This window comes from Cyanistes caeruleus, chromosome 3, assembly GCF_971803275.1.
Source record: "Cyanistes caeruleus chromosome 3, bCyaCae1.hap1.1, whole genome shotgun sequence".
Taxonomy (NCBI): Eukaryota; Metazoa; Chordata; class Aves; order Passeriformes; family Paridae; genus Cyanistes; species Cyanistes caeruleus.
Window position 1 is genome coordinate 31,125,057 of NC_141703.1, and position 19,934 is coordinate 31,144,990.

At 37.4% G+C, this 19,934-nt stretch overlaps 1 protein-coding gene across 4 annotated transcripts in view; it reads left to right on the forward strand.

Moving 5' to 3' along the window:
* Positions 1-19,934, forward strand: part of MGAT4A (alpha-1,3-mannosyl-glycoprotein 4-beta-N-acetylglucosaminyltransferase A) — a 77,667-nt gene that overhangs the window by 11,296 nt on the left and 46,437 nt on the right. For all 4 annotated transcript variants that reach the window (XM_086880546.1, XM_086880547.1, XM_086880548.1 and 1 more), the window contains exons 3-4: positions 16,171-16,338; positions 18,895-19,035. In XM_086880546.1, coding sequence (XP_086736672.1) covers positions 16,171-16,338; positions 18,895-19,035 — 309 coding nt within the window. The remainder of the gene's footprint in view (positions 1-16,170; positions 16,339-18,894; positions 19,036-19,934) is intronic.

Consider the following 19,934-nt stretch of genomic DNA (forward strand, 5'->3'; position numbering starts at 1 on the left):
CTGTGTTGGAAAAACATTAAAAAATTGCTTTTATTTTCAAGTGTGATTTTTTTTTTTTCCTTTTTTCTTTTCCTTACTCTTACAGTTTGGAGTAGTATCTTACTCAGTAACCTTTTTCCTGCTGTGTAATTATGACTTTACTTGCTGCTGGGATAACAAAAAAGCTTTTTTCATTATTGATACAATCTTTAGGACTAGAATCCTGAAAGTTGTTTCTTTTTAAGATGAGACACTGGTAAGTCTATAATTTAGTTTCGTTTATATTGCACCATATTTTGTTTTCCTGAGCATGGCAGAAAGTGAATAGAAAGCAGTTTCCTTGCTCACAGTACAAGGCTTTTTCAGCTAGTCTTTGCCTAAAAAGCAATTACTCTGCAGTATTTTAGAGCTATGCTTCCAGCTGTTTTTCTAGTTGTTTCCTCAGCTTTCATGCAGCTTTCTGCCTATTCCTGTGGATTCTTCCCACAGATGTGCCACCCATCTATCTTACTGCAAACAACAGAACCCCACTTTTTTTCTTGTTACAGTGTATAATTTTTACTATATAATGCTCAAAAAGAATTTAAGTTTCCAGTGCCTATCAAACATAAATTTTGCTACAGTAGCCTGCAGATACATTGTGGTCTTACATATCAATGCCATGGATGTATAAGTTTCCTCAGGCAGTTCAGAGATGGGCTGGACTAAATCTTTTTTCCATTAGAAATTACTTGTGAAGTACAGGTGCCAATAAAGAACCCTCATACTTGGTTGCACAGCCCCTGGAGACAAACTTTAGAGGTACTGTTAGAGAGAGATTTGAATAAAACAAAAGGGTAGTTGTTAATTTGCAGCAATGTGTGAGCATGATGAAGCTTTGATCCTGAGTTGCTTGCAAGGAGGATGAGTTAGAAAGAGTATGTTCTCAGAAACAGTTTGTTCAACACAGTTGTCAAGGCACAAAGAAACAAGGAGGGTCAGCAACCTCAACCCACTAGCGTGTGTGGAAACAATAACCAGACATCCGCAAGTTCTGTGCCCAGATGTCCTAGGGTGACTTTATGATGCTTTTATCCCCAGTCACCTGTTCTGTTTCTGCTGGATGTTAAGTTCTGCACCATTAAGGCTGGTTCTGAGAGCGAAGGTGGGGAGAAGAGGCCGCAGTTTGTTTGCAGAAACTGCACTCGCTCCCTGCATCCTAATCATGACTGTGCTGTCTACACACGAGCAGTGGGAGAGAGCTCTCCATTGCTTTTAGCTAGGTGAGGCAGAGAAGTTCCTGGACTCTGGCCTTTCTTTTTCTTGGAACTCTTCATCCATGCTCTGGGCTGAAAACCCAGACAAACACTGGGAACTCACACCACGAGCACCAGGGCGTGAGATGCGGCACTTTCCAGCGCCGAAGGGACTGATAAGAGACTGAGTGAGCTGAGCTACACCCATTACAAGGACTTTCTGAATTTGCCATCTCTTCAAAGCAGTGAGAGGTTTTGTTGTTTAATAATCTTCATTTTTTATGCTTGTGAGTACTTTGCTTCTTAAACAAACTTTTTTTTTTCCCACTTTTCTCCAAGGAAATTTTTCCTGAACCATTAAGGGGAAGAACTGCTTGAATCTTCTTTCTAGAGGGACCCCTTTAGAAGTTTCCTCCCAAATTCGCCCTGAACCAGGACATCAGGCTATTAAAAATTTCCAAGTGCTGTTATTTTTGAGGCTGTAGCACTCCTCTGACCAGTTATTTTTACTAGATGAATTTTCTTTTAATGTAATACTATGTTAAACAATTGGCTGTAGATCAATCATAACTAATCTCTTTTTAGTTTAGGAAGCTGGGTTTTCTTGCTGTAGTTCCTGCCGAGGAGGAAAAGGAATGGTTTAAAGTAAGAGCATCTTGATTTACATGTACAGGAACTCGCTGAGTTACTGACAGTTCTGTAGTAGAAACAAATCATGTTAGAGTTTTTGGAAGCTTTCAGGCTGTCAGAAATAGTTGATTTTCCTGTGTTCTACTTTGTTGTGTGCTGTGTTTCTTTGCCACATTGGACTCTAAGTTAATTATACTGAGAATATTCAGCATCTTAACCCTCAAAAATCTTGAGTCCTGAATGTTCAAGAGTATGTGAGCATATTAATGTGATAATTCTTGGACAACGTTTGAGACACGTACACATGGGTTTTCCTGGACAAGACTCCATTTTCTTCACAGAAATTTTGCCTGGGCAGAAATCCCTTCAGATTCAGACCCTGCAGCCTGGATGGGTGGGTACTGCTTGCACAGGCATCCTGTTGCTGATGAGGTTACTGCGTGACCAGAAGTTCCAATTGTGTAAACACAGATTAAGTGTGCACAGTAAGTGACACCTTTGGGAAGTTTTATGTAAGTGCATATTTGTGATAAGTCATTGCTGAGCAGTTACACAATAGTGCTCAAGTCCATGTGCGTTTGGGATGTCTGAGAGGGGTCAGCCACTCAGTTACTGCACAGTTGGTTGGTGTATGTGCTGTGAGTCACATTCTGGAGGATGTGTGGAGGTACATGTGTTGTAGAGTTTGCTTGCATGGAAGGATCAGGGTTAAACATTTTTGCTTTGCACAAAGGTTGTTTGCAATCTCTGTTGATGAGAGAGGCTCTGGAAGAAATAAGGGAGACCTTTCTGGAATTCACGTGTGTACACACTTGCTGATAGAATAGCTGCTTTCTCATAGGCAGAGTTGACTCTCTCAGGTCAGGGCTCCTATTCCCTTGTTCTCCTCCTCCACATTGCTTTACTGAGAAGGCAGTTGTATAGAATGCAATTTTACATTTACAGAGACCCCGAGAAAGGGACTAATGCTTTACTCTGTATTTTTAGTATGTTGCTTTAGACCTAACTGTATTTAACTCAGTTTGAGGAAAGTGTTTAGCTTGGAACAAGCTGTAACTGAATGGAAGACTTGTATTGTCATTGTGTTTTGGGGATCCAGCAAGTTGAATTGGGTTATGTGGTATTTTAGTTACATGTAGATTAAAGTGATCAAAAATTTGAATTGGGTGAAGCTGAGAATTTATTCTTACGCAGGACAAAAATTGATGTTAGGACGTTCACAAAATGTTTATATATACTGTAGTAAGGGCTTTAATTTAAGTGCAGTCCTTAGATAAACTAATATCTTGGATAAGGAATATAGGATAGCTTTTTTCCAAAATATCATTTATAACATGCTGCTGTATCCTATTTTTCCTTCTGTCACTCTTTTGTAATACTGTTTTAGTCTGGCTTTGTTCAAATTTACACGTACACATGGGTTTTCCTGGACAAGACTTCATTTTCTTCACAGAAATTTTGCCTGGGCAGAAATCCCAGTATCCCAGTATATCCCAGAAATCCCAGTATATATAAATTAATGTTGTAGTCCTCTGAGTTTGGAGGAATACTGTGTGCTGCCACTGCTCACGTTCCACTAACTGCGTGGGTGCAGAGCTGCTGCAGCACTGCTGCTGCTGGGGGTTAAAGGCAGGTGCTGTTCAGGGGTAGAAGGTCTATTATGTATGGGAAGACAGACATGGGGAGCAACTTTAGGGCTTTTGTGTGCTTGGGCTGTATGCTGGTTTTGAGGGCTGGGGCAGAGGAACAGAGGATCTTGGGGTGTGGAACAGTCTTGGGAAAGAGCATAGGCTACTCTGACAGAACCTCCTGTAAGGAGGAAGAGGAGTGGAAACTGCTGTAGGGAGTCAAATCTTTGAAGCTGGTATAGATGCAGTACCTATGTTTGGGTTTGGGTGTACCCTCCCTACCTCACAGTCTTGGTGCTTTCCAGGCACACAAACTTACCAGAGTGCCAGGTGAGAGAGATGGCTTATTTAAAACTCAAGCAGGCATTTACATGTAACTTGTATGCCTTAGTTTTGGATTTTTCATTATACTGCTGGTTTAATCCTTCAAAGTGTAAGACAAACTGCTTGTAATTGTGTTCATAGTCATATTTTTTTAATTAATGAAGAATAGCTCTCCGAGCCTGGCAAGAATCTGTGCTTCTGCTTTTTGCTTTTATCTATACCTTGTTTTGTGGTACATCCTAACTTTTTGTCCATGCTGTTGTTATTGTTTAATCTGCCATAGAAGAAAAAGGCAGTAGAGGCTGCTTGCCTTTGTTGTTCATTGAGATATTATAGTTGCATTTTTAAAATGGAGGTTAGATGTAGGAGTTTGTTGTTGGGTTAGGTTGTTATACTAGAGGGGAATGTTGCCATTTGTGTTGTTTCAGTGAAACTGCAGAGTATGTGGCTGATGCAGTTGACTCTACCCTTAATTCTCAAAAAAAAGCATTATAGAAAATTGATCTATATACCACAATAATAGTATGAAAGTAACAGGACACTTAATAATAACTTCTATGGCTTTATTGATTTGAGTCTTTCAAAATTAAAAACTGAATTTTCCATTCAGTTTTGGCAAAAATGCAAGATTTTTTGGGAACAAATCTTTAACAAAACACAAACTCCTTCCTATAAGGAAAATAAAAACTTTTTTTCAGTTTTTCTTTATTAATATGATGCTTCTTGGATTTCTTCTATGGGAGTAATTACTACACTGTGCTAATTCTTCTACAAACTTCTTGTTTCCTTGTTGCAGAAAGGATCAATATGAAAATCATAATTCTATTCAGAAATGTTAACCCATTTGCAATACAGATGGTGCCATATTTCTCAGTGTTGTTGTAGCATCAGAATGTTCAGTAATACTGGTGAAGAGTACTATAGTGGAGAAATAATTTAAAATATGTAATTAGCACAGTGATGTGAAAAATTTAAACCAAAATACTAATTTTCTGCACTGAATATTTTGGAGACTCTACTTGTCACCAAAAACATTTAAAATTTCACCTTCTTATGCCTTGTGGCATACACATTCTAACGGCCTTAGTCAAGTCTAACTAGAAGCTCAGTAGTGCCTTCTGTAACCTTGTGCAAACATCTTTGTTACTGTTTCAAGACCACTGTTTTCCTGTTTATGAGGCAACTGAGATTAGCTCAGTTGATCAGAGCATGGTGTTAATAACACCTCATCCTGGCCTTAAGCATTTTTTGAGATAGGGCATCCACAACTTCTCTGGGAAATTTGTTCCAGTGTTTCACACCCTCACAGTATAGCATTTCTACCTTGCATCTAATCTAAGCCTGCCTTTTTCCAGTTTGAGGCTATTTCCCCTTTCCTGTCACTCCATGCCATTGTAAATTGTCCCTTCCCAGCTCTCTTGATTGCTCCCTTTAGGTACTGGAAGTGCTGTAAAGTTTCCCTTCCAGGGTGAACAACCCCCAACTCTCTCAACCTTGTCTTCATAGGAGACGTGCTCCTCTGGTCATCTTTGTGACCCTTCTCTGGACTCACTCCAGCACATCTATTTCCAGTGCTGGGGACCCCAGAGCTGGATGCAGCACTGCTGGTGAGATCTCATGAGAGCAGAGAAGAGGGGCAGGCTCACCTCCCTTGCCCTGCTGGCCACGCTGCTTTTGGTGAAGCCCAGGATGCAGCTGGCTTTGGAGACTACAAGGGGATGAGTCCTGTTGAGCTTCTTGTCAGCCAACAGCCCCAAGTGCTTCTTAGAGCTGCTCTCAATCCGTTCTCCACCCAGCCTGTGCTTGAATTTGGGATTTCCTTACCCAGAAGCAGGACTTTGCACGTGGCTTTGTTGGTTTCATGTCTCAAGGCTGTCCAGGTCCCTCTGGATTGCATCCCTTCCCTCAAGGCATCAGACACCACACAGCTTGGTGGTGCTGGCAAACCTGCTGAGGGTACAGTTGGTCCCACTGCCCATGTCATTGACAGAGATGTTAAAAAGTGCAGGTCCCCATACTGACCCCTGAGGGTACCACGCATCACTGGTCTCCACCTGGACATTGAGACATTCACTGCAACTCTGACTGCAACCATCCAGCTAATTCCTTACCCACCAAGTGATTAATCTGTCAAATCCATATCTCTGCAGTTTGGAGACAGGGAAGTTGGGCAGGACAGTGTCAAATGTTTTGCACAAGCCTGGCTGTTTGCAAGAGGTGAGAGTTAGAGGATTAGAGGAAACTTGAATGATTACCAAATTGGTAATTTTATGGAAACTTGTTTTCTCTTTCAAATCCCTTTCCCAGTTTCAACTTACCAAGTCAATAACAAGGAGGATCAAACCCCCTTCTTCCACAAATTCTGTTACAGCAGAGAATGCTATCTTAGTAAATGGAATTAGAAATTCAATAGGTTATAAAAAGTGGTATGCAAATAAGTATTTTTCCTTAAAAAAAAAAAAAACAACACAAAAGAACTCCCCGGGAATTTGAGACAAGTAGATAGCATAATAACTTAATATAGGTATATGTGCTTGTTTGTGCTTTCAAGGTAGCTGAAAGTATTATTGTCTGACTGAGATCTGAGGAGAAACATGAGATGTCACAGATGACTTGTAGTCAAAGTGAATCTAAGAGGTCAAATTACCTACAGGGTAATTACATTTGTTTACATGGTCAGCAAATCTGTATTTCAGGTGAAAGGGTTGTTTTTTGGGCATTTTTAACAGATATGAAAGAAATGTGTTAGGTTGTCAAGGTTAGGTTTTGTTGTTATTTTTAATGTTGAAATTATACCACACAGAGATGCTGATTATAAAGCCACATGCTGTTCAGATCAGATCAATGGTTATGGCTTCTTTGATATGTCCTATTAGGAATGAGTGTAACTAGCTGCTCTGTGGTTTTTATAAGATACTCTTGTTCATTGATAGCAATAAAATGTAGATATATACATATATCTAAACTAAATGATGGAGGCAAACATAATAAATGAATGCAACATACAGGCTTAATACACACGTTTGTGCGGAAATGTAGAATGGATTGTTTTATTTAAGTATGTTAAATGAGCAGTAGAAATGCTTTCTTTCACCCATTTTGATTCAGTCCTTCAGTGTTGCCAAGAATGCAGGCTAGCTGTTGACCTGTCCTGTATCTTAAGTGTGTTTCAGTGTTATGGTTGTAATGTTTACTTAAACTGGAGCGTTGTGCTTGCTTGAGCAGTATAGTTACAGTCGTGCTTTTTGTCAGTTAGTTTGAAAAAATAATTGTGGCATAATAATCTTTGTAAAAGCTGTCACTGTAAATTGTGTTTTTGAGGTAATACTGTGATGTTGTTGAAGGTTTCCTCATTTCTTTTACACTGTTGTGCACTTTGAATCTTGTATAAGATATGTCAGAAATGTCAAAGTGGGATGTTTTAATGACAGTTAATTGAAGGCAATTTTTTTTTCACTGTAAAGAGTTACTGTCCAGGTTACATGAATTCAATGCTTTGTATACTCAGCTGAGCTCTTCTTTTATCAATTTCTTAGACTGAACTCTTTGTGCAACGAATGTCTACAACAGAAGTTGCAATAATTTTTGTTCTGCTTTGCTTCTTGGGAATAGAATCTATGAGGCTTTTATTTATCCTTTAGTGTTTCTGTTCAGGGATAGAGATGTGCTAAATACTGCTTGCTTATTGTGAGACAGCTTTATCACATTATTTCAGTGACTTTTAATATCACTTAAAGAAGAATCCTCTTAAAGAAGAAATGCCAGTAAAGGTGACTGTACTTCTTAGCACTGGGAATAAAGTAAGAACCAAGTAGCTGGAACCTAAAAAGCCCTGAGGTTTATATTCATCCATAGAGTGTTGAACAGTGTTGTTTACTAGTCATAGAAGTGTGAATATTAGTAAAGTTAATAGTCAGATCAGGACAAGTAATTTGCAAATGTGCAATTGTGCAAGTTTTTTGTTTGTTTTTGTTTGGTTGGTTGTGCTTTTTTGGGGTTTTTTTTCTGTTTGTTTGCTTGCTTTTTCCCCATCACTGTGGCTTGCTGTTCTCTGCTTTAAAAGAAGACCTTCAGCTCAAGTGCTACCAATAACTCTTCTGAAGCAAATCATGTGTTTAATTATCCTTATTGTCTGAAGCCAGTGCACAGACAGAGCACCATATGCTTCTCTTGACTTGACCTCCTTATTTGTGGGTGTCTGGATTTTCTGCTATATTATTCTTTTTATTCCTTTATTTCTTGTGTCCAAAGGAACATTCAGACTCTGTCAGCCCTCATCAGGGGAGATTTGAATGTGGTGCCATACTAGATTTTATAATTGATTTGGAAATCTTCTAAATTGTGACCTTTCTCTACTGAACAAATTATATCTAGAGGCAAAGGTGTGCAATTACATTGGAGACATTTAAAACTGTTCCTGGCTGTTCTGTCGAGTTATGAAAATACTCCTTGTGTAAATCATGCATCAGTCATCAGAATTCTAGTTTGGTTTCTTTGGCTTTTTAATTTCTTAGTTTTTTTTTCCCTCCAGAAAAGTGTTGTATTTTGTGGGTTTTTAGAAAAAAATCAAACAGACATGATGTACCTTTTCATGCTTACATTTTGATTGGTAAGCTGCATCATTTTTAGTGTATTTGTATTAAAGATGGAAAAGGTGGAGGGAAAGCAGATTCTCAGATCAAAAGACTGTTTATAAGAAAATTGATTCTGAAATTTACAGTTCAAAATAGAAAGTTGTTACCAGTTGATATGACAAAGGATCATATTCAGATTGCTTTAAGAATTTTAGAAAAAAGAACTTCAGCTCCTGCTGCAAAGGAATGTTTAAACAAAAATATCTAGACTGAGATTGGATCAGGCCCTGAAAGTTTCAAAACAAGCACTTCAGACTTGTGCTAGTGCACTAAAATTGGAGAGAACAAAAAACATTATTTGTTTATAGACATACTTAAAGTGTGAAATGTGAAAAAATTGCAATGAGAAATTAAGTACTTTAGAATTATTTTTTTTTTTACCTAAGTTAGGAAAACCTGCATAACCTTCCCTCAAAAACAAGCTGTTCTTCACAATGAAAGCTACTTGAATAAGCACTTTTTAAAATACTTGCAATCTTAATTTCTATGTGGAAAGCAATGGAAATAAAGAGTAGCTGAGATGGATTGTTTTGGTAGATAGAAATAGTGAATTGCTGAAATGACCCATCAATTTGAATAACAAGATTAGGGATAAAAAAATTACTTGCCCACTTGTTTTCCTGCATCTTGATTTTGTTTGTTTGTTTTCTGATGCAGAAAATGTCTTGTCATGATTAGTAGGATGTATTTTTTGGTAAATCATCTACCATATTTTCCTGTCTTTAATTTCACAGAGTATTATACTTGCAAAAATTTTCATATTCTCTAATCCCTTCAAAATAATAAAACAGCTTTATGAATAGGCATAGCTACAAACTCTGTAACTAAAAAGGCCCACAGAATCAAATGTTCAAAGAGGACTGATAAAATTTGACCTTGAGCAGTTTTCTTAAGAGCTTTTATTTATAGCATGTCTTGTTGTTAGCCTTTACAGTATACTGCTTTATTTGTATTTGCATGGTTGATTGCTTTACTGCTTTGGATTTTATAACTCATCATAGCTTGTTTATGAAAGGTTTTAATTTCACTTTGAGAGTAGGGAAGCTAATTAGCTTTTGTTGAGTAGTCATCCATTGTAATACATTGTAACATTTCAAGGACACCATATATCAGCTTTTAGCCAGTTTTGAGACAAGTCAGAGTCTGATTTGTGGGCATGCTTGAGCTTTAAACTTAGGGGACAAATTTTGGTAACACCTTCTTTACTCTTTACTGTTTGACATTGCTGATTATGAATATGACTTGTACCTATGTGCAGGTTTTGACACTTGATAATTAGTTCAGCTTGGTACAGTGTTTTGCTGTTTTTGTAAGTCTAAATGTCACAGGAGGATTCTGGAATATCTTTAATATCTCTCTTGTGTGGACATAGCTTTTTGTCTGTGCCTGTGTGATTGGTTTGACAATTCCTCTGCTTGCCTCCCCTCGGTCAGACATTTGAGAATGCAGGGCTTCCTTTGTGCCTTGTGAATATCTTCTGAGCTCTGGAGTCACTTCCAAAGGGCAATGGAAGCAATGTTCATGCTATCTCAGTAAATGCCTTTGTCAAAAAAACATGTCAGTTTTAAGATGAAGTTTAGAGTTACTTAAGTGCTAGAATGGTAAGAATTTTATTTTTTATACTAGAGAAATTAACATTTTTTTGGCTGACAGTGGAAATTATTTAGTCTACCGCGTACTAGCATAGCAGGATTTTAATTTAAAAGGATATCTGCTTTTAAGAGATGGAGATGAGTATTTTATCAGTAATACGACAAATGTGATGGCTTGTAAGTTACTTGGGTATTATGAACCAAGCATGGTCTAAAAAATTCTCGTTGCTTACGTCTGTGGGATTGAAGTGCAGGTATGATCATGACTTACTGGATACTGATTTACCTGATACTACAACTTCATGGATCACATAAAACATCTGATTTTACAGGAAGTGCAGAACTTAATTTTTATACCTCACTTAGCTCAAACAAAGAAACGTTCCTGTAAGAACTGTGCCAGATTGAATGGGCTGGCATGCTGACAAATCCCTAATTCACTGAGGAGTAAGCTCCTCTTGCCTCACCACTGACTCTGTATGAAACCCAAGGTAGGTGCTTGCTGCCAGTTAAGACCTCTACTCTGTATCAGCTTGTAAACTGATCAACATCCTTGATGGGAGTATAATGAATTAATACATGAAGCTTGTTAGTGTCTCTGACCCATGGTATGATGGTAACTACTGTAGGGTTTTTATAATGGGAGTAAATGAGTTGTAGAATAACTAATCACAGAAATACCTGAATTAGCACTTATTACAGTGTGTTCTCACAGGTTCAAACATTTATTTAATGGCATTTTAATAACTCTTCAACAGGGTCAACAGAAAAATAAGGCATTTGCTGTGGAACCTCTAACTTGTAAAAAGCTGAAAGGGTTGTCATTAGGGTGGGCCATAAACTGTTACATTGTTAAATGTAGGACTGTTGCCAGTGATACACTCCTGATTTGAATAATGATATAAAGTTTCCCCAGTTGGATAGAGGAAAAGTCCTGTTGTATCAGGTATCTATTCCTTCTTTAGGTGTTTTACTTACTGAGCATTTGTGTACAATTCTTTGTTGCCAAGCAGAGCCTTTTGTCTGTGTGTCCTGTTGTTTAATGAAAAAAGGGGGTGAGGTTTCTCTCATTCAAATGGTAAAGGCAGAATATATAAATTGGGCCTTCAATTTATTGGCAAAGCTAAGCCCTCTGTGCTTGTCTTGCTGTCTTTTTTGAGTGCCAAGTCTATGGCTGGTTACCTTTTTGTCTGTGTGCCAGATCCATCACTTTGGGTGTTTAGCTGGTTTGAAGGAAAGCTCAACTGCCCACTTGTGATATGGGAAGGTCATAAAGCTTCTCCTCATCTTGTCTGATGCATCTGCCTTTGGGACAACCAGCCATACTAACAAAGAGCTCTTGAGTAAATTATAGCATTTTTTTTTATTTATTTAATTATTTATTTATGTGAATGCAGCCACCTTAGTCCAACATTCTTAGTTCAACATGTTCAATTTTCAGTTATGAAAATGGCCTGTGATTTAGTATGTTTGGGTGATTGATAAGATAAATAACATCTTGCAAAGCTTTCATACTGCTTTTTATGTTGTAGGCTGTAGTTATTTTAGCAGACAGTCAAGGCTTTCCTTGATGAATATTGGCAATACTGAGAATTGCTGAAACATTCTTGGGTTGTGAAAAGGTGTTCAGGCAATTCTGTTACCTTTTACAAGTGTGTATTTCACTCAGTTTACAAGTGCACTCAAATAGTTTCTTCATAATGTTTGCATGTTAGGATAGAATAGACTATTTCAGTGGAAGGGCGAACTACAGCAGTCATCTAGTGCAGCTGCCTGACCAGGGCAGACCAAATGCTAAAACATTTGCTAAGGTCATTGTCCAAATGTCTCTTAAACTCTGATAGGCTTGTGGCATTAAAAAATCTAACTTTGCTAAAAAAGTAACATGAACAAAAAACTAAACTGTTGATGATTTTTATTGACTTTGAATCTCTATAGCCTTAAAATTGCTTTGATTGAGTTTCCACAGTATTTTTTCTGTTTTGTTGTTCAGTAGATATTTAATTTGGAATTAGAATACAGCAAGTATTCTGACAGTGTTGGCTATTTACCTGCAATTCAGATTTATGCTATTTCAGTTGAGCTGAAATACTCTGCAAAATGCTTTTCTAAACTCAAACTACAGCCTATTTTCATATTCCTTTACTTTGATGTCCCTTTTTATCTCAAGGGAAAGCTCTTTGCTGTTACAAAAAGCAAGGATTGAAGTACATAAACAGATTTCTCAAAAAATACAAAAGCCCAAACTAAGAAATTAGGTGCATGCTAAAATGTTCAGAAACTCCATGTTTTAAAACTTGGAATTTTTCTTCAAATTTAGACAACTCTTAAGCAAGTTATGTAGTCAAGATTATCTATGGCTAAGAGGAGAGTGGACTAAGTTTGTAATTTTGGGTTAGTGGTGTCCTTTTGGAATAACTTTGTTTTTTTAACACTTATTTAGTAGGAGAACCATAAATAATGCAGAGGAGGCTGAGAGCTGAGATTTCATCTCTGGTAAAAAACTGGCAAACCACCAGAGTTTCATTTGAATTTTCGCTTTTCAAAATACTGCATCAACTTTCAAGAGAGCTTGTCTAAACTCTAGGTTCTGCATATTTAAGAGAATGTATGGCAACAAAGGAAAAAGGTTGATAAAGTACCGGTTTAAGTTGCCATAGTGCTGGGAGAACTGCACAGCATCTGGCCAGCTAAAGTATTTAGGCTTTAGCTCCTGGAGTTTTGCTGAACCAGCTAGAATTTAAGAGAAAAATGATGGAGAATTAATGCTTTCAGTTCTCAAGTAATTTCTTAACAAGGTATTTATTTTATTTGATCTTTCTAGCTTCCAGAGAAAACTGTGGAAAATCTTCTCATTTCAATGTAAAACAGTACATTTTTCTTAAATAAATATATGCTCATATGCTGAAATTTTTGGAGACCAAATGTCTTCAATACTGGCTACAGCTGCTGTTAGAGGGATGTTTTGTTTGTCAGAAAATAGGCAGGATATGTTTGGTGTTCTTTCATCAGTGTTGTAAGGCCAATAACTTACTGTCTGAATGCCTTATTCTGTTTTCTTAAATAACTATATTTCTGAGAGTATGAAATGAGAGCATGAGAGTAAGAACAGAATTCATAATCCTATAGAAAAAGAATAATTTTTTACTGATGGTGATCACTGACGTCTGTTTTGTCTGTACTTTTAGGCTCAGTACTCTCCTTTTTACTGTAATAACAATCAAAAAAAGTGTTTTCATACTTCTGGACAAGAAATCAATTCAGGGAAATCTCTGAATAATAAAACACTAAATGGTCAAATGTATCTTGAAAGTATCAGGTGCACTACTAACTTTTTTGTATATACAATGCTTACAAGTCAGCTTGTCATAGAACAGGGTATCTCTGTAAGGAAGATAATTGTAAGGAGCCTACCAAAAATCATTTAGTCCAACTGCCTGACCACTTCAGGGCTTACCAAAAGCTAAAGCATATTATTAAGGGCATTGTCCAGATGCTTCCTAAATACTTTATGCGCTCTACAAAGCCTGTTCCAGTGTTTTACCTATGTCTCAGTAATGAAATGCTTTCTAATGTCCAATCTGAACATCCCTTGGCACAGCTTAGGACCATTCCCATGTGTCCTATCACTAAACACCAGGGAGAAGAGCTTAACGCATCCATCTCCAATCTGCCCCACTCGGGAAACTGCACAGCACAATGAGCTCACCCCTCCAACCTCATTTGCTCCAAACTAGACCAACCCAAAGTCCCCAGCCGTTCCCCACAGGACGGATCTTCCAGCCCTCTCACCAGCCCTGTGTTGCTCTCCTCTGGATGTATTTATAGAACTCCACATCCTTTTTAAACTGTGGGGCCCAGAACTGCACACAGCACTCCAGGTGAGATTGCACCAACCACTGTCTTTCCGTCATTTTGCCTTCATCCGTGGGGAGGGTGATTTTATCATAGAATGATACCAAATCAGTTAAATAGGACCTTCTCTACCAAGCTTGAGCTCAGTCAAAGTTCAAATAAAAATAGATTCTTAAATTTTATCTTGTAGGCTCATTCTCAAGTACTCAGAAACTCTGAAAAGTCAAATTAGAATATTTATGAACTGCTGATGGCTTAAGGGATGCTTTTCTAAAGTCTGGGACATGTGGTCACTGCTAATGGTGGTACTGTAAGAGTCCTTTCTCCTTTGCCTTTCAGTATGTGATAAAATTTGTTGTGTTTGTTTGTAAGTAATAAATACCTGAGCAGTTGATGTTTGAAGTACTGAAAGTAAGCTAAAGATATAAGTGTTAAACATTTAAATTTAATTTGTTTCATTTAAAAGTACAGGCAAATGTACACCAAAATGCCAAATTACACCTTAATCTCCAAAAACATGACAAGTGCTAGCTCTAGTAGTGCTAGAGATGTAAATGTTTTATGTCACTTAAGTTCACATAAGTGAAGAATTATTTTTTTTTGTTGTTTTGCATAAATAACTAGAAAAATACTCTAGGATAGTAGACTTAAAATCTTATTGTATTTGTAATCTTAGAATTTTTTTTGTTATATTTGACTGAATAATATTGTGCCTAATGGAAAAAAAAAACAACATGTGTTTGTGAAGGATAGGTGCCAGGAGTTTATGTATCTTTTAGAGCAACCTCCTTAACCTAGATATGTCTGGTTGAGGGAACTGTGAGAAGTTGACTACTCATCTAGTATTTCTTAAAGGAATTAATGCTTTTGAGGTCTCAAGTACCATGAATGCAATACCAGTACAGTTCACTGGAAGCATCAGGACTGAACTACTTTGTTAGTTGTCATTGGCAAATAAGAATGGCCTTCATGCCAGAAACTCCAAAAATTTTTCCCAGTCTTCTAAGTGCCGCTGACTAAAGCATCAATTCCTATTTCAAATAGCAGCCTGGATTCAGTCAGCAGTGTGTAGTGTGCCTAGCACTGTGTTGTGGGCCAGCATCTGTGTTCTGGGTTTGTTGGCACAAAAGCAATAACCATTTGGTTTTGATGAAAGAAGCAAAATAAAGCTGGCAAGGGAAATGTTTTTAAGAGGTAGTGAACTATGGTTTTATTTTTCTGTCTTCAAAACAGAGGGCATTTTAGTTAATTAACTTTTCTGAACATAATTGAAGCAGTACATCCCATCTATCAACAGAAAAAAAAAAAGAAAAAGAGAATAAATGTAAATTGAAAGAATTTGGAGGAAAAGTAGCCTTATTAACAAGGGAAGTTGACTCTAATTCCTTTTTTGCCCCATGTCTTATGTAATATAGCAACAGGAAGAGTTTCAAATTGCTTGCTAAACTTCTGCTTTCAGACCATTGCAATATAAAAAGACTAGGAATGGATAGGTAAATAACAAAAGAGAGATGTCTGTGGATGTCAACTGAGTGACTGGAATATTGATTATGAGTTACAAATTCACTTAAAATACTCCAGTCAATATCTTTGTATTGGTAGAAGGAGGGTGATAGTGATGATGGTGAGCAGAAGATTTGAGGAAATTGCCAATAGGAAGAAGGAAGGATACAAAATCCAGGCCCACTTACTTTACTGGGTGTCAAGGGCAAAGGGAATATATCAGCAAATCAGTTTTGGTGTTTCCATCTCCCTTTTGGTCCCCTTTCAAGAATATGTGTATGAATCAACATCAGCAGAATTTTGATAAAAAATTTTGTTCTCCAGTTCTCAGGCACTGACCATAATATTAAGTTAAAACTTGGGTTTAAAATTGATCTGTCTGAAGTACTGTCAAGTACTCATCCTTACAAAGTATTGAGAGGGGTCTTTCAGAAGATGTAACCTGTGCTTTTGTAAGGGGCCACTCCTGTTTGGCTTCTTAAAAGAAATGTTTTGTGGGCATCTGTTCCAAGGAATGGCTCAGAACTGCCTGGTGCTGGGTACTCAGGGTTACCCTGGTCTGTGCTGTGGTGAGGGGCATCCCCCTCACTGCCTGCCCTGCATCCTGGTGTGGTGCAGCTCGCTCTCCCCTCCTGCGCTGTGTAGGTGCTGAGGCACCCAGCTCCTCAGGTGGGGCTGTGCCAGGCTCTGCCTTCCAGGTGCTGCAAAGCCGAGCAGCGTTAGATCTTGTCGGACCTGTCAGCAGGGGCTTGTTTCTGCAAATAACTGGGATTGTGTTTTTTCTCCCTAGAAAAGTTGATTGCCTATCAGCGGGAGTTTCACGCTTTGAAGGAACGTCTGCGCATCGCCGAGCACCGCACTCTGCAGCGCTCTTCCGAGCTCAACGCCATCCTGGAGCAGTTCAGGAGGGCCGTGGCAGAAACAAACAGCAGTAAGAATGCAATGAATAATTTTTCAGGTACACACTCTGAGATATTTTTTGTAACTCAGCAATACCAATATCGCTTCTGACTTCTATAGTAAACTCAAGAAATTGGTACCAGGAAAGCCAAATGAAACTGTTCAGCAGTGTGAATAAAAAATGTGTAATATATTGTATCTGGTGTGGGTGGTTTTGGTTTGTTTTTTCCAGTTGTTGTTCTTAATGGTTTACCCATCCCTTATTCAGTCCCTAAAGTCATAAGAATTACTTACTCCATGCCTAGCTCCTGAAGTTTGGAACTTCTGGTTACTTATTTATTACACTGAATATATTTTGAAAATTGATTTACATCACTTTTTGAATAGAGTTAGAGAGGAAAAGTGAGCAAACAGAAGAAATGGATGAACTTGAAGCAGTTAAAATATGCTTAAAAGTCAACTGGAAGGAATTAAATCATATGGACTGAAGTGTTGGTTACGATTTGTAAAAAAGTATGGGAAATGGCCTTTTCAATAACTAGTGATTAAACTAGTAAAATCTTCCATAAGTTTTTACCCATTTTGGAGATGGATGTCAGGTTTATAAAAAGCTGTTTGGCAGTATTAGAGAAAAACACTGCAATATTCACCTGACTATTGATGTTAACTTCTAAAATCACACTGTTACGGTTTCATTGCTCTGATTTTTGTGGGTGGAAAATGAATAACAAATAAATACAAATTCTGTGTTTACCTGTAGAGGTCTGACTTGGTAGGTTGCAGAAAATTCACTGTATTGGTCTAATAAGGAGTTGAAACCTGAAGGGTTTTGCAATTCAAAAACCTGGAACAAGATTCGTGAATTTTTTGTCCAGTTGCATTTGTGCTATGTTTTTTTTTTTGGCTTTTTGTTTTGGGGTTTTTTTGTTGTTGTTGTTTTTGGGTTGGGTTTTTTTTTGGGAAGTGGTTATAATTACAGGCTCTAGTGCTGATGCCACTCATGAATTGCTGTCTGACACTAATGGCCTGATCTCAGTAGTTCCCTGGGTCTCCAGGAATTGCACACACAGAGGTTACATTTAGCTTGGTCTATAAATCTTCCTATTTCATGTGTGTGGTTCTGCTTTTAAAGTAAAGCATGGAGGAGATAAAATAATTTTGATTCTGGATTTAGGATTAAGTTATTACACATTTTTTATTAAAACTGGCTTAGCTTGCTTTTAGGTAATATAAGGAGTTATTTTCGTCTGATGCAGCTGAAAGTACTAATTCATTTAACATTCTACCGTGTCTAGATCCCAGCTGGGATGGACATCCACATTTTTCCATGTAGAGCCATAATGGGAAGCCAGCTGAATTACTGAGCTTTTGTGCTCAGAACATAGTATTAGATAGTATTATGAATACTTAAGTGTATTAAGCTTAATGAAAACCTATTTGCTCTCTTTGAAGCTGAAAGAATTCCAGATTGTTTTGTAGATCCTTATTCGTTCAAACAAAGAGCTGTCATACTTGGACAGAATTTAGTTCAGGTTTTGCAGATGAAGTTAAAGAAATGTTAGCAGGAAAAGTAAAATGTGTCTGTATTGGAGTCTATCAAAATAGACGTATCTACTTATGGCATCTATTTACAAAGCTTTTTGCAAGGTTGGAGATGATTAGGAATTTAGTTTCACCTTAAAAAAAAACATTTTAAAACCCCCTAATCATACAGAACCAAAATCCACAACAAAACCCATCTATCTTTGTAGAAGCTCTGTTCAGAATCTGAGAGGAATTACACTTATGGCTTTCTTTTTCTTAACTCTCAATTTTATCTCAAGAAACTTTGACTACAGTTTTTACTTAACCTGATATTATAAAGCCTGTAAGTTTTCAAAGATCCATATGCTACCATATTTGTCATTTGAAATGAGTTGTTCTCACACTTGATGCAAGGAAACCAACACACACAGCAGGGTAATTTTACAAACTGTTATTTTCAACTTTGAGAGCCACCTGGACATACTGAAAGGCAGTTGCACCAGAAAGAGCAAGAATGCTTCTAATGGAATGTAATAGGATAATTCTATTCTAATGGACTAAATTAAATTTGCATTATTTTTTTTTTCAGGAATACTCAGAATATCAACTGTATGTTTAATGCTATTTTATTTTGCATCTTTATGTGCAGTCTATTCTGATATGTATTCATAGCTCTGAAAAGTTATTTGCAGTAGTGTTTGCTGGATAGTGATGACCTCTGTAAGCAAAAGTGAAAAATTATCTAGGGAAATAAGCCTCCCATTTGATTAATTGGGAAAAAACCCCAACAAAACCACCAACCCCCCAATAAATGGAACATTCTTCTGTAAATTCACAGTAAATCTTATGTGATCAGGTAAATATTAACTGTATCTGTAACAAGGTTATAGGTGAAAAATAGTCTTGGCCATTGTTTATTAAAAATATAGAAATAAGGAAAGGCTTCCTTTATAGACGAGATACAATGACTCAGAAAAGTGCACAATTTATTCTGTCTTTCAGTTAAGACCAAGCCTTTTGTACTGTTTGCAACTGCTTAAGACTTCATATTGTTTGTTTTCTGCATTACTGATTTCCTGTATGTTTGCAGATGAGACGCTGAAATTGTTAAAAGAGCTAACAAGTAGAAAATCTCTTCAAGTGCCAAATATCTATTACCATTTGCCTCATTTGTTGAAAAATGAAGGAAGCCTTCAACCTTCTGTGCAGGTTGGCCTTGGAAGGACAGGAGGTATGCTGATATGGTGGTTATTTCATGTTTTGTATCTGGAGGACCTTCTAGTTTTAGAAAAAGAATTTACTGTATTTCTTGGTAGATCAAGGACATCTCATTTAACTTGTGTGATACTGATATCCTTTGAATTCACACTGAATCCGAGATGAAAGGAGCTTGGTTTCAGCTTTGCTCTTTTCTGCATAATCTCAGTCACACCCCATGTCACGTTAAGGTGCACATTAAGAAGCATTTAGTTTTGATGAATTTTTTTGTAGCTAAAAGGAAACAAAGCTCAAGCATTTCAGATTCTGAGCTGCTAATGGATATATCCCTTTGGCTTTTCAGATCTGTGGGGCAACCATGCATGGTTATAATTATTGTAGCTTTGATGTTTCTGTTGTTCCGAACAGTATATTTCAATGTATAAATTAAAAGCTGAGATAATCAGATATAATTGCATCAATAAAATCTGGACAGTCATTGAAGGGGAAAATAAATTCAGTTTTGTAGTTACTCCTGGCTTGCATTTTTTCATTACTTCAGTAAGTTTGATTGCTTCTTCTTTTAACAGAAGGCATGCCTGTATGACAAATGTGTGGACTCAGGCCACAGGTTTATTTTTCTGACTATAAATACCTTCCATTTCAATGTTGTTGTTCAGGGAGGAAAACTCTAATAATTCGTTATTGTTTTAAGTGAAGTCTGTGTTATGTCCCCCTGGGAATATATGGCAGAAATTTGGAATTACAGAATAGGAATTGGAACCAAGTTTATTTAATTAAACAGAGGGAGGGAATTCAGGGTTTCAGGGCTTCATGAAATCTTTCACTCCAGTCCGGCTGCTATCTGCAGTGTTCCCAGTAGGTAGCCAGTCCCGGTTACAGTACAGAAGAAAAACTGTGGAAAAGTTAAGC